Source organism: Hevea brasiliensis, chromosome 7, assembly GCF_030052815.1.
Source record: "Hevea brasiliensis isolate MT/VB/25A 57/8 chromosome 7, ASM3005281v1, whole genome shotgun sequence".
Lineage (NCBI taxonomy): Eukaryota > Viridiplantae > Streptophyta > Magnoliopsida > Malpighiales > Euphorbiaceae > Hevea > Hevea brasiliensis.
The window spans coordinates 5,392,590-5,408,624 of NC_079499.1; the positions used below are offsets into that span (position 1 = coordinate 5,392,590).

The 16,035-nt window shown below is 28.0% G+C and overlaps 1 protein-coding gene and 1 pseudogene across 1 annotated transcript; one reads left to right on the top strand and one right to left on the bottom strand.

Annotated features, from left to right (window-relative positions):
- Window positions 1–1,294: 1,294 nt before the first annotated feature.
- LOC110649092 (sm-like protein LSM5) lies at window positions 1,295–5,158 on the bottom strand. The gene is made up of 4 exons (XM_021803504.2): window positions 5,024–5,158; window positions 4,807–4,930; window positions 1,840–1,912; window positions 1,295–1,494 (listed from the first exon to the last, which is right to left on the bottom strand). The coding sequence occupies exons 1-4, from the start codon at window positions 5,127–5,129 to the stop codon at window positions 1,462–1,464; spliced, it is 336 nt and encodes a 111-aa protein (XP_021659196.2). The 5' UTR covers window positions 5,130–5,158; the 3' UTR covers window positions 1,295–1,461.
- A 5,205-nt stretch (window positions 5,159–10,363) lies between these two features.
- Window positions 10,364–15,891, top strand: LOC131181490 (uncharacterized; annotated as a pseudogene).
- The last annotated feature ends 144 nt before the right edge of the window (window positions 15,892–16,035 follow it).

A 16,035-nucleotide genomic window follows, 5' to 3' on the forward strand; every position in this document is an offset into this window, starting at 1 on the left:
TTTTTATTTGAGCCAACTTGATTTTTGGGTATAAACTTAAAGATCTAAATATTTTAAGGAAAATTGTCAAAAAAATCTTATACTTTTAGAACTTTTACGGTCATATTCATATTAAAAAATTATCAATTGAATCTTGTACATTTTAATTCTTGTCAATTTTCCTACACTGTCAATTAAATAGTTAATTCACTAATGGAGACACCACATAACTTTAATAGTATGGTATAATTAGGAAAAATTGAAAATATAGAGTTTAATTTGTAATTTAATTAATATAGAGTATAATTAAGAAAAATTAAAAGTACAAGATTTTTTAATAATTTCTCTTAAAATTACTAAATTTTGAAATATAAATGATTAAATTATAAATATATTTTATGTAAATTATTAAATAAAATATATAAATTTATGAGTTTAAGTATTATTTAAGTAATATAATTGGGTTTGTGACAAGTCTGAATATTTAAAATACTAATTGAATTCAGATAGTATAATTATTGCTAGCTCTAGCATAATTTAAAGATTAAAAAATAAATTTTTTTAAATATTTACTATAAAAATTATATATAATTAATTTAAAAATATATAATAATTATAATTTAATCTCTAATTGACTATGTAAATTTTCTTTACCATTTGTTTATGTTCAACATCAATTCTATATTAATATTAAAAATTATAAATTTTTTGACATTACTTTTTTCCTATTTTTTTTTTTTTTCATCTATTTCTAAGTTACTATTTTACAAGTAAGCAATTTATCACAACGTATTGATATTCAATTATATTTCCATCATATTTAATTCTTTCTTAAAAATTATTATAATTGAATAAATCTTTTATTTTTATGTAAGTAAAGAAAAGCTTATCCAAAATCTCAATGTCACCAATGGCTAACAAGATAATCGAAGTAAAAAAGGGGAAAAAAATAAAAATACAAAATCCCATTCAAATGGAGACCAAATTTCATTTTATTTATGTTGAGCTTTTAACTCTTCTTGCCGGTGCCATTTTTCCGTGTAACAAACAATGCAACGGTTCCAAATCAAACTAATCAAAATTTTATTTTCCTTAAAAAAATTATATTTAAATTAAATTAAAATTAATTAATATAATTTAATTAAAAATTTTCACAATTTAAAAAAAAAAAAAAAGATTCTAAACCAAAATTAGACTATAATAACAAAAAAAAGGGTTTTGAAATCTATTTAACTTAGCCAAAAACTTCTTCATTTCACCATCCCTATCTCCCATGTGTCTAGAGGAGGAAATTAACCAAAATATATATGTATACTTTGAGCTACAATGTAATATTATCATTAAAACAAACATCATCATCTCCTCCTAGGAACTACATCCATACTCACGGTGACAGAATAATTTCTTAATAATGAGAATGCAATCCATCATCAATTATATGAAAATAGGAAAAACTAGAATCAGCAGAGGTCCACTACACCTTCATTCTGGATCAGGAGAACCACCAGGAACCAACTGCAATGCAAAATAAATTCTCATTGTGATGGTTAGGGGCATCAAGCGTGTGTGTGAGTAATTAAACTTCACAATGTTTACCGATATGATCATGACTAGTCGTGCACAAACACAAACATGCTTATGAATTTTGATAGATATTTGGTATGATGGTATCTTCATTGGCTTTAGTAGGCACAGGAATGATACAAAACAATTTCGTATCATGGACAAACTTGTAAATAATAAAAATATCTAGAAAAGCAGTGAATTGCAACAAAAAAACCACAGGCCCTAAGTGCTAAAGGCACGAAACCACAGAGTACTTAAGTATACTCATCTCAATTAATAATATGGTTTACTTACAATGGCAATGTTATTTCCATTTAGTAATATCTGATCAAGCTTGGTAATCCGCCGCCCTTCAGCTGTGACTTCACTGAAATATCAATAAACAAACAGGTTCCAAGGAATTTCATCAAAACCTTTTGACAATGATCAAGAAAATGTGTGTGAGATTGTGCACAAAGAGGGACATACAGAACAACAAAGAAGATACCAAATGATGCTAAAATAAATGCTAGCTCTTTTATTCCATCATCAAATGATATCAGAAGCATCATTGTGCTATAGTACATATAAAGAACACAAACTCACTCCTCTAGTTGAATGTTACAAAATTTGGATGACAAATTATTTATTTATTTTTCAAAATTCTCTTGGATCTCTTGGAATTTGATTGCATTAACAAGCAAATAGCTTATCATATTATGTTTCCTTTATTTCCCTTGTAACATTGTCTTGTATAAAAGTGGTAAAAAAACATACCATCATCATTTCAACAACTCTTCCAAATACTTGTTTTTGCCAATAACACTTGACTGCAATCAGGTCACATTCCTCTAGATCGATCATTACAGAATCAGAAATGCAGCTTTGAACTATCATCCTACGGTAAAGATAGAGCGCAAAAACAAAACAATAGGCTTGATCCGATTCAATTCGATTTTGCATTATAGTGATCCAAATCTATGAGGTGAATCTCAAATGTACCTGAATCTTGACCGAATTTTACAATTCGATGGCAAATCAATACGAATCTACTGATTCGGTCGATTTTCTAAAGAGTTGTTAGACCCTATAACTTCAAAATTTAATATTTCACTTCATTTTTCATTATGAAAAGTGCACATAAAACCTTTAGTTAGTTGTTTTCCTTCCACTAGCCATCTTTTCCCTTTCCGTCTCCCTCTTCTTTCATTTTTTTTCCTTTAATGTACTTCTATAATTATGGTTATCACATTATGACATTTTATATTAACATAAATGTTGTCAAAAGCTAGGTGCACTTAAGGCGAGAAGGCCCTCCATCATCCGAGGCGCTAGGAGCTCATCCAAGCGAAATGAGGTGCTAATTTATTGTAAAGTAGTAAATAACTAAATATACAATGTAAAAAAGTCTAATATATTACACAATCAATAAATTGCCAAATTTCATATTCATATTTCACAATATATTATATGTTTTAAGTTTTAAGATTAAAAGCATTCCTTTAATAATACAAAATGTTAAAGCAAAAAACCATAAAGCACATAATATAATTTAAAATTCTAGATGAATTGTTCAACTTCATTCATTATGTCATGCAAACTCAAAATCTTAATTCTCTAGTTATCATGTGGATGCCAAAAGGATAAAAACAAATCAAGTCAGATTTTCTCTTTTTCAACTTTTTTTTTTAATTTCTCACTTTTTTCTCACCTAAGGGTGCCTGGTAACGTCTCGCCCAGGCACCTCAGCAGCGCCTAGTTGAAGGCACCTCGCCTGGAGGCTTTTGAAGCAAGGTGCTTGGATTTCGCCTCGCCTGTGTGCGTCTTGACAACACTGTATATTCAGAACTTTTAATTTAAGCCGCTATCCTTTTTTATTATTCAATTATTTGTTCAATTTTAAATGGGAGTTTCAGCATATGGCCACGTGCAAAATGATAATTATGGTCTATAATTCAATAGTTCATAATTTATAACATAAAACCATATAACATAATAAGAATATATTGTTCTAGTATAAAGCATTCTTCTCATTAGCAAAATGATGATTCTATATTTATCAAAATAAGTCATTATGAAATTTTTTTTACTTATATATATCATTTGTAATTAATTTTGGGAATTTGTATCGAATCTTACGATTCGATTCAATTCTCAATTCACAAAATGAAGATTTTGATTCTTGATTTGACAACTATGGCTTGATTAAATAAAATCAATCCCCATTACAAACCCAACCTCTTTTCCCCAACTTTCAGCCTTCCCAACCATAACACCCTCACTATCTATACAAGATCAAAATCCTTCAAAGAATGACAAAAGAGCTATATATAAGCCTTACACACTGCATTCCTAATGCGCTCAAACTATTCAGTCTCATCTCATTGCCAATCAATGCTTTATTTGGCAGTTACATTGTATTTAAATATTTGAATTTCAGTCCCGCATTTTCCAGACTGTATAGCGGGACATAAATCTATAAACTTCAAAATCTTAGAGAAGTATGAATCTCTTCTTCCATCTAGCCATCTCCCCAAACATTCCTCAACGCATATGCAGACAAGAGAAGTGTGTAGTGTAAACCGAAAAGAATTAAATAAATTGATACAGTCAATCTTTTGGTATGAGCTCCATAGCTAAGCTTAGTGGGCCTTAAGACCCCAGTTAACAAACATGTCCAAATTAATTCATTGTTTATTGATGGCCATAACAAGCTAGGTATCAGTATCAGCCCTTAGATGCCATAATCTACACACTTTTAGGTTGAATTTGAAGCTTTTCTCTTTAAAAGGGAGAGATGCACCTAATCAGTAACCAGCTAAAAGTAACATAATCATAAAACTCATTACAGAACCTAATCAGTATCATAAATAAAGAAATCAAGAATGTAATTCAGACTGATACTCATTTTAATCTTTATAAAAAAGTATCACAAGAAAACAAAACAGCATGTTTTGCTTCTATTTTGTGAAAGTTTTGAGCTAAAATTTCCATTCCAACAACTGCTCTACCACAAGCATTCTAGTACTAGCGCCATAACCTGAAGAACAAACAGTTCCCTAAGTAAAGCAAGCATCAGCTCCTTCATGCCAGAGTTGAGCCCCGTAAGCAACTCCAATTGCAAATTTACAAGAAGATATTTGCTTCAATTCAAAGAAAAATATAGCATATCTAAAAATACATTTAAAAATTAAACACCAAAAATTAAATTCTCGATAGCTAATATATTTACTTAAACCCTAATTGAAAAAGAAAAACCCCAGACGAAGAAGAATAACATACTATTCAGTGACGTCTTCGAGGACCATGTTGACATAGACATCGAAGCCTCTGAGAGTACCAACAAGCTCCTTGTCTCCTTTCATTATCACCCAGATTTTCGACCCTATGCACCTGTCTATTAGCTCTGCAAGACAAAAAAAATTCCAAAAAAACAAAGAGAACTAGCTAGTTACGTTTTCCAGGTTGATTTTCTCGAGAAAAAAAAATAGTAATGGACCTGATGGAAGGAGCTGGGAAGGATTATTGGCCATGGGATTCAAAGAACCAAGCTTCGGCAGTGAACTGAGCGCAATTATAGTGGTTGTTTTGGCCGCGACAATCATTTCCTCAACGCGCCTCAGCCATTATATAATAATAAAAAAATAGCGATTATATTAATTTATTTATATATACACATAATATATATTAATTTAGTAATATCTTATTTAAAACGAAATAATCGATAAAATTAAAGTGAAAATAGAAAAATTTTTAAGTGCAATTCTTTGCCCAAAATGTAATTAATAAAAAAATTTTTTAATTTTTTAAAATAATAAATATAATTTACTGTACTCGATAATATTTTTTTAATAATAATAAGGAAATAAAGTTAAAGATGCAATATTAATTAGTATTTAAAATGGACTATTAATATATCAAATTTTCATAGGCTTTATAAAAGTTAAATTTATAATTAAAAAATATTTTAAAATAAAATTTCAAACTCAATTAATATAAAATTATTCAGATAAGCTTTATATAATGCTAATAAATAAGTTTATAATTAAAAAAATTGAAAATTAAATTTTAAACTTAGTTAAAATAAATTTATTAAATTAAGTATTATCTAATGCCAATAATTAAATTTTATAATTAAAAAAAATTATTATTTTTTAGTTATGTCAAATGTAAATTAATGATAGATATAAATGCCAAATTTTGATTTATATATATATATATATATAATTGACATTAATGTCAATTAAAAACACATATTTTATTTTTATAAAAAAAAAAATTAATCCAGATCTGATATGCATATATTGAAGTGTTAAAAATTATGAAGTACTTATATTTTATTTTTGGTGAAATATTTGTGTTAGACATTTTTTTTACATAATATTTATTTGATATTATATTAACATATGTTTTATATATATTTATATATTTTTTCTTTTATTTCATATCATACTTAAAATTAAATAATTATATGTTTTAAAATAAAATTATTAAGTTAAATATTATATAATGTCAAAAATTAAATTCATGATTATAAAAAGATAAATTAAAAAGAAATTTAAAAAAATATATTATTTTTTTAACTCTATCATATATCAAATAATGGTAGGTACACGTAGCAAACATTGATTAATATTTTTTGAGTCATTAACTTTTATATATATTTATATACATAATATTTATTTGATATTATATTAACATATTTTTATACATGTTTTTAAAAAAATATTTTATACATATTTATATATATTTAAAAGTCAAAAATTGAAAACATGTAATAAATATAATTTTTATTCATATTAGTTATATCTTATATTACTATTTATAAAATAAATTATTATATATATATTTAAATATATTATATTTTTTAGAAAAAAATTTGTAAGTTCAGCATTTTCTAATATCAATAAATAAAATTTTATAAAATAAATTAAAATAAAATTTTAAATATTTTAAAATTTATAAATATTTTAAATTTTTAAATAAAATTTTTACTTTTAATTATTTAAAATATCATGTATCAATTAATCATGAATATAAATATCAATATTTTACTAACCATTTTTTAGTGTTTACCTTTGGTGTGTGTAAATATTTATATATATTAGATTAAGTCTATTTATTTTGTGGCCTTTAAATGTGTATAAATAATTCAATCTTATTTTTATATATTTTTAAAAAATTATGATTTTAATTTTTATTTATTTATTTTATAAGAAGTAATAATTGAGGAATTTAACGAAACGTTTTTTCTTTTAAGTATTATCTTAAATGTTATTTAAAAAGTAAAGTTTGACTTTGCAGTATGTCCGAATAGCCACAATTTTATATATCTAAACTATGGCCGGGGAGAATTATGTTCTGAAAAATTAAATCGAATCGAATTAATTCAGTTTAATTGGTTTAATTTTAAAATTTAATTGGTTCGGTTTGATTTTACATTATAAAAATTTAGGTTATTTTCGGTTCGGTTTAATTTTGAAGAGAAAAAAATCGATTAAATCGAATCGAATCCAATAGTAATTTATATATTCAAATTGAACTAAATCGAATCGAATCAATTTTTGAATTGATTTATTTTTATGGAAAATTTATGAATTATATTTAATTTTATATATATTAATTGTTTAATTTCATTGATTAATAACTTATGTTCAAATCAAAGTCAAAATTAGACCAAATAATTTGAAAATCAAGTCTAAATTAAAAAATAGTCAACAATAAAAATCGATCGATTTAAATCGAATCAAAATAGAGCGTTTCGGTTCAATTTGATTTTTCACCCATTTAGATTCGATTCGATTTCTAAAATTTAAAATTTAATTTTTATAATTTAATTCGGTCCGGTTCGGTTCGAACAGAATGCTCACCCCTACTCTAAACAACTTTTAGTTTAATAATGATAATAATAATAATAATAATAATAATAAAATTATAATTGTAATAAATCATTTATAATTTAACTTTGAAAATGATTAAAAATGTTTAAAATTTGCAATTTTTTACGATTATACTTCAAATAATAAATTTTCACAGTTACGTCCTATTAGTGATAAGTTAAGTCAGATGTAACGCCTGACGAGGCAACTTGTTGGTAACGTGATATATATATATATATATATATATATATATATATATATATATATATATATCACCATAGACATTGTTTGAAAATTTGGGTAATGTTTATGCTTCGTTATTGAATTTTGCAATGTGTTTTATTTTTATTTATTAATTTTAATTTATTATTAAAAAAATTTTAATTTTATTTTATAAAAATTCTCCTAACTTATTATAATTGATTTTCACTTAAAAAATAATAAATTTATCTTTTTATCTTGTTTTCTATCACACTAAAAATATTGGCCATTTTAATCATAATATGAATATTTATTTTTTAAAAAAATGAAAAAATTTATTATTTATCGAAAAATACTAAAATTATATTTATAAACGTCACACTATAATTTAGATGAATTTTTTAATTTAAAAATCTAAAATTTTTTATAAAATAAAATTTAAATTTAAAAATTTTTAGTAATAAATTGAAATTAATGAATATAAATAAAACATAAGACAATATTCAAAGATGAAGTATAAAAATTACCCTAAAAAAACAAGCATAATTTCCTAGAATAAATTAACTCCGAATCAAGCTCAACATAGAATAAGAATTTGATAGATATTGTGATTTAATTTTTTTCAAAAAATTTATTTTAAATATAATTACAAATAATTTTAAAAGTTATTTACTAGTCTTAAAATTGTAAAATTTGAAACAAGAGAATATTAAAAAAAAATTTCCATTATAATAACAATAATATATATGAGAAATTTTTAGATATTTGTAGAATATATATTATCTTTTTTATAATGTATAGGACTCATTTATTTTTAATTTAAAAAATAATTAAATTTTTAGTTAAAGAAATAAAAAAAAAAACTTTTCTTTTTTCGTCTCAAACATTGTAGCAATATCACATTGGCTTCAACCAGAGACGTGAGATAATTATCCATCCCCATTTTATTATTATAATAATAATAATAATAATAATAATAATAATAATAATGTTATAACAATTCTAAAATTTTCTTTCTAATTATATTTTAATCATACACATTCAGCCACGTAAAAACGTCAAAAGGATGCCATCCCATCAGAAATAATTATATCCTATGTCTGTCATTTCATAAAATCTCAATATCTCTATTATATTTGTTTTATTAATTTTTAAATTAATCATATATTATTGACATGAATTAAAATAATTATTCACAATTTAAGTGTGTTCATTATTATTATAAAAAGATAAAATAATCCAAATGTTGAAATTGTGAAAGTCTTTACAAGGAGAAATTATATTATAATCTGCTATTTCATGTAAGATTAATACATGAAATGAAAAATTAATCATAATATCATAATTAAATAAAAAAATATTTTAATTAAAAAAAAAACAGTATTTAACACATAAGAAAATTTTTATTTTATGGGACCCACTACTACTAATTTGTAGTTGTAATATTGATTTATCATTCTATGTAAGCTATCCTATATGAAATTACGGTGATAATATATTATTACTCTGATAAAAGAAGCCCACGAATTAATATCAAATAGTAAAACTTTTGTTACTGTTCTAATCAACCATTATTTTCTTGAGAAGATTGATAATTTATATATTTAATATGTCAATCTTTTAGTTAATAGATGCAACTCTTTTTATTGATATATCTCTATATATGAATACAATTTTTTGTATAAAAACTACTCTTTATATAGATATAACTCTTTGTATAGATATACAGGTTCATTACTTTTTTTTTAATAAATATTTATATTTCACAAAATAAAAAATCATGAATTCGAGTTGAACCATGAGTGATTTAATTCATACTTCTGATAATATACGTATATTATATGAAAAATTTTACATAAAATCATAGTTCTATAATAAAATTAATTTATGTCTGAAGAAAATTGTAAAGAAGACCCATACATGGATTCAAAATACACGAATTTTAACTATGTTCATATAATTCTAAGATTTTCACATTATTTGTATTATTAGTCTATCATATAATCACGTAAATAACATGAACTATATAAATTAGTTTATAATCTAAATGTGTACTTTATTTAATGAACGATTCACAAATGAATCAAATGAACGTCTTTTAAAGATGCTAAGAAAAAATCAATACACTACTATTTAGTACATATATTTCACACTTTTGTATATAATTTTCTTTTTTTTCTTTCATAAATTCCATTTTTAATAAATATAAAAGCTTAATTATTTATAAAGTTATAATATTTTTTGACTAACAGTTACTTTCCTTCATATATATAACTATTAAGAAAAGTTATACCTCTTTATATAATTATATATTTTGACAATATATATAAGTTTTTATCCGATTATACTTAATATTATTTTTAAATCTAATAAATTTGAATCGATCCAGTTAGTAATTCAATTCATATTTCCAACAATGTCATTATCTCAAAGTATTTGTAGCCATCATATCTAATAATTATTAATAAAATAATAATTTATAAAATAATACAAACTTATAATGTAATTAAAAAAAAACCTACTTGACAATGGGTAAAATAAGACAGTGCGATAATACAGAGTTCAGATTTATATAAAGATGAATTTATTAATTATTAAATTAAATTTTATATTTATATATATTTTAATATAAATATTTAATTAAACTTGTTAAATAATATTTTCCACTTGTCTATTTTTAATTAGATAGTCATTCTACATTAGAATTTCTCTTCTCCTCCACTGGCCCCACTGCACCTCTCCAACTTGAGTGCATTTTCCGTATTTTCCACCATCAATGTGATTACGAAAGCTCCATTTTATACGCTCTCTCTCTCTCTCATTTCGATTACACGCCCTGCCTTTCTCTTTGTCAGCGATCTTTTACGCAACCTCTCTAGAGACCACATCCCCAGGAATTCAACTCCTTTTGCTTTGTAATTTCTCTCCTCTGTTTTTTCATAATTTAATCGATCTCATTTTCTTACCTCTAATTTTGTTATCGATGGCTTCTTTCTGATTCGGATTGATATGTGTTGAATTTGGTACTTTTGATTTTGATTTTAATTTCCCTCTCTCAAACAAATTAACAATATTCGGGTGTTTGGAGCATGGTTTTGGTCGGTTTAGGTACTTGGATTTGGGAAAAGGAATGATCGGTTTCGATATGGGGTTTATGTGGTTTTGATTGTGATAACTTAACAATCTTGCTTGAAAATTCCCACAATTGGACAAGCGTTTATGGGATTCCATTCGTATGTCTTTCTTCATTTTGTCCGTTAATATGCTAAATCCAGTGGATTATATTGGCAATTAGTAGGGCTTTCTGTTCATTCAATCCCAAGCTTGGAGTCTGGCGTAGTTGGGCAAGTAGTTTATGCAGTTATTTGTGTTGATTTATGTTTCATTTTTGTATGTGATAATGGATGAGGATGGATATTTGTAAATTACGAAAACAATAATAAGCCTGATGCTTGATGATGGTGTCAACTGCTGTTCCATGCTTGCTAATATACGATTTTGGACCTTGTGTATTGATGAATATATGTTGGGTAAAATTAAAACGTATTTGTACTCTTTCAGTAATGGCCAATTGGCCATCCATCACTGTTGACACATTTACTGTTAATTTTTTTCAACGTCTCTTTGCCAGCTTGTAAAGTTTTAGTTGTTTTAGGGGGGTTTTCATGGTTTATGAAAAACTATTTTGATATTTGTGTATTAATGCAATGCCAGAAGCGTGTTTTCTCCTAGCAATGATTAATGATTTCTTAATTTTATAAGTTCTATTTAAGTTTAATTTTGAGTTGCTAATTTGCATTTTTTTTTGTTATAATTTTTATTCCCTGCATTCTATTTCTTACTTTTGTTTGCGGGGTCAAGGAGTACTTATTAATTATTTATTGAAGGTTCAATTCCTGGAACTGGCAGTTGGTAGGACTATTCATTACTGCTCGAATTATCAAATTCTCTGGAGCATTATAAGAGTGCTTAGTGATTTTCTTTATAAAGTCAATTAAAAGATTCTGTAGTTTTCAATTGCTTATACAAGTAGAGCTTCAGAAGCTTCCAGTGGGGAATTTATGTAGTTTTGCTTCCAGCTGTAAGTATATATGCACTTAAGTGTTGGAAAGATAAATTTTTGGAAGTTTGAGTCTTGCCCTTGTTCTGTTGCTCATTATGTTTAGTTGTTTGTTACATTTTCTATGATGTTAGTTATTCAATGGATTTCTTTTTTCTTACATAGTTCTATGTCTAAGAAGTTTTTTAAGATGCCTTGTTTACTAGTTATTCGAAATTTTCATAAGCAGTAGGAATTTACAACATGAAGGGTGAGTTGAGAATATGAAAAGATAGGAGCAAGAGAAGATCACGTCGTCAGTTTGTAGAACAGTGTCTTTGTGCCATAGCCTTACTTAGGTTTTGTAAACAGAATAAATCAGTAAACCTAATCAGTATTGGGACAGAGTCTCATTTTGTCTTCCCACTTAAAGAGGGGACAAGGTCAACAGGAATATATTCTGGGAATGCTGGAGCAGATTGCGTCATCTAATATTTCCATTTGATTGTTATTCTAGAAATATATGTTCCTCAGGAAGGAATTGTTGAACTCTTGTTGTTACATGCAGCAGCTAGCACATAGCTATTGCAATGAACAAAATAGATGCTACATTTTTATGGGCAATCTACATCTCTTGAGATATGATATGATTTGGTTACTTGCTTGGGGAGCAAGATTTGGATTCCAAGCTTTTTAGAGTGAGTATATATTTTGTTTTTTTTTTTATTTTTTTTTTAATTTTTTTTATTGGTTCCACTTCTATCAAGACCATGTATATTCTCATTTACAAAACTTCAAGTAGCGCTTTTAAGAGGCTAAAACTTACTGGTGGTTTTGATTATATCTTTTGAAACGACACCAATTTCATTTGTTAATTCCGTTCTTTCTTATGCTGTTTATAATCTTTCAAGGGGATGTGAATAATCATTTAATGTAAAAATTCCTTCTGGTTTTAATCAGCAAATAGACTTTTTTTGCAGAGGCTATTTTCAATATACCAAAAAAAAAAAAAAAAGGAAAACAAAAGAAGAGTGCTAGATTTGATTTTAATTACCTTTGATATTTAAAAATGGTGAGTGTAACATAAGGATTTAAGTTCTAAGAGTAAAACTACTTCTGTAGTATTTTTTTCCTCTCTGCCTTCTCTTACTAGGAAATTTTTGCAAATAAGAAGTTAGAGTTTGTATCAAAGATTCCCTCTCACTTGCATATAAATATGGAGGAGAGAGAAGCTCCGGGCTCCTGAATAGCAAATTAGTTTACAAATTTCTTCGTTTACTCATGTTCTCCCTTAATTATTCATTTTCTCCTTATAATTAATTCTTCTCAACAATTTATTTTTTTATGAAGTATATGTTTTATTAATTGTTTGCTGTGGAATTAAGTTAGTTTCCATAAAGTTATTAAATCATTAGAAATTTTAAGTGCCCACTTTTAGTAATACTGTGTTGAAAAATTAAGGAATAATTTCGTTTTGAATGAAAATCAGTTTTGAATTTCTATAATCAGTGCCACATTTCAAAACATGATTCCTGAATTTTACTGAGTTTCATTTATTTGTTTATTTATTTGTGTTTGAATGTTTTGGGTAGCCATGAAGATTTATAGGTGAACTGAAGAGGTTGGAAGAGATGGATGGGCATAATAGGATAGCCTAAGAAATATGTGTGTTTCTAACATTTCTGTGAAGTCAGAAACTGGATATTAGCAAGGTAAGATATGAGATACTGGAGATTTTCCTGCTGTGCAATTAGGAATTGTGAATGTACTGGTGCTTATATGGTAGCACAAAGGAACTGAAGGTCAAATAGAAGTTTGGTTAATATGGTGAGAATAAGCTGTGTCTTCCATTGGAAATCATCATGTTGAATATTATCTTCTTCTGATTTGTTGTTTTTATCACTGACAGTGTAATGCTGGGTTTCTACCAAAGAACAGTGAATTTTAGACGTTTTTTATTTTCTTTAGTGGATTGCCAAAAATGTGCTTTAAATGTGGTGGGAAGGACTCATCTCGAAGTTTAAGGTATTGATATGATCATGTTGTGCTGGTTAGCCTTTGAACCATTGAATTAGGATGTTATAGTTATGATGTCTAATTGTCTATTGACATGTGTCACTCCTTGGTTTCCTCAATACCTGATGGTAGAAATCTTCAGTATTTTGGATGATTTTGATCTAGCAATGGTGCTTTATTGATTTTTCTCTTGAACCTTATGAATGCATACTGTTGCCGAATATGTTTTGAACTCATCAAGACTTGTGTGATACTCCCTTTAATTACTGTGCTCAGAGTGCTGACTCTCACCGTCACAAATGTTCAGTTATTGTTGCATTGATTAACACTGAATATTACTGACAGCAGTAATGCTGTTCTTCTATTAACCATGTTCCATAGTACTAGTTTTCTAACAAGTTCCCATGTTGAGTAACTTATTACAGTGATTTCAAGATGGCTGTTGTGAAACGAAGACTTTATACTGATTCAGATACCCGTGCCCTTCACAAAGAATTAGATGAGGTCTCATGTCCAATTTGCATGGACCATCCACATAATGCTGTTCTCCTCCTGTGCAGCTCGTATGACAAGGGCTGCAGATCTTACATTTGTGATACAAGTTATAGGCATTCGAATTGCCTGGACCGCTTTAAAAAGTTAAGGAACAAACCTAGGTGCAATACAACCTAATCCAGTTTTTTGCCTATCCACTCATTCAATTCCGGTAATACTTCTGAAAGAAGCTTGCCTTTGAGAACACATGTACTTGATGCTAATGAAAATCAGAATCTGAATGAAAGCAATGATGTAAACTCTGTTGGAATTCCTGAAGGGCTTCTAGAAAATAGTATCCCAAACTCTAATAGACAGTTAGAAACACAAGAAGGCATTTTGGAAGCTGGTGATTCTGAGTCATTTCGTGATAGGATTGAACTTGAAGAGGCTGATATGGAGAACTTGAAATGTCCTTTATGCCGTGGTGCTGTACTAGGGTGGGAAGTTGTAGATGAGGCAAGAAAATATCTAAACTTGAAGAAGCGGAGTTGCTCTAGAGAATCATGCTCATTTGTTGGAAACTACCAAGAATTGCGTAGACATGCTAGGAGGATTCACCCTACAACTCGACCCTCTGATGTTGATTCATCCAGAGAACGAGCTTGGAGATGCCTTGAGCGGCAGAGGGAATATGGTGACATTGTCAGTGCCATTCGTTCAGCCATGCCAGGCGCTGTTGTAGTTGGGGACTATGTAATCGAGAATGGTGATAGGTTTTCAGTTGAAAGGGAAGGTGGGACAGGTGAAGTCAATGCCCCATGGTGGACTACTTTCTTCTTGTATCAGATGATTGGCTCTATCGATGGTGTAGGTGAACCAAGGGCTCGCCAAGAGCTTGGACAAGGCACCGCGAGCATCTGGAGCATTACCTGAGCATCGATTCCTGTGGGGTGAGAATCTATTGGGTCTACAGGATGATGATGATATGCATGTATTGAGCGATGCTGGTGAAGATGCTTCTCCAATCCCAAGAAGACGCCGGCGTTTGACTCGGTCAAGATCTGATGATCAGTCATGAAAAGTAATGGCGATTACTGGTAAATCTCTGGTTTCTTGACTCGAATTTTCTATTGGAATTGTATTACAGATAGCCATCTGCTGACCCATTCGGTATCTTTATTATTAATGTTCCAGTAATGTGCAGAAACTGCCAGCAGAATTGTTGTGGTTAAAATCTGAATTGTCAGAAACCCCTGCCTGGGATGATGGCTAAGCAATGAAAGATTTGTAGATTTGTTCAACGATTATAAATTTGCATTGGATTCTGTTTCAACTTTGTTGGTTTGTTTACAGGGAAGAGAAAGTTACAAGAAAAGTGAGATCATTCCTAAACTGTTCTCTTTAGTGCTGGGAAGTGGGAACATTTGTCTGTTGGAATTAGATTTGATTCCTCTCAATTTCTATTGGATCTTGATTTGTGTATTGGGTGTGGTTGATGGTTCCCCACCTGTTCTCTGTGTTTCGTCAGTGGCGGATTTTTTCCACAATTGTAGCAAATCTAAACTGATGGGGAATTGTTGTATTGTTCTTGCTTTGTAATGGGATGATGTTCAAATTTGTACAGCTTAGGCTTTGGATTCTCGATCGTGCCAAACCTGTAAGAGCATGGAATTGTGAGCATCGTTCGTTTGTGATATCTGCTGAGTAGGTTGTAATGTTTGTTCATTTTAGTGATGTGTTCTTTTTAGTGGACAACTATCGTTTCATACTTTCAAACCCGTTGCCGCTAGAATTACGAGGAAGATGTATGATGTCTATCGACTAGTCCTCTTCTTCAGGCTTTGACTAGGGCCCTGGTTTGCTACTAACATGACCACTGTTTGTGGGTGGGGTTGTAAG

Coding starts and splice junctions, on each gene's coding strand:
- LOC110649092 (XM_021803504.2), bottom strand. CDS start 5,129: ATGATTGTCGCGGCCAAAACAACCACTATAATTGCGCTCAGTTCACTG. Junction 1,913..4,806: donor CTCGAAGACGTCACTGAATA/GTATGTTATTCT, acceptor TTGATATTTCAG/TGAAGTCACAGCTGAAGGGC. Junction 1,495..1,839: donor ATGGAAATAACATTGCCATT/GTAAGTAAACCA, acceptor TTTGCATTGCAG/TTGGTTCCTGGTGGTTCTCC.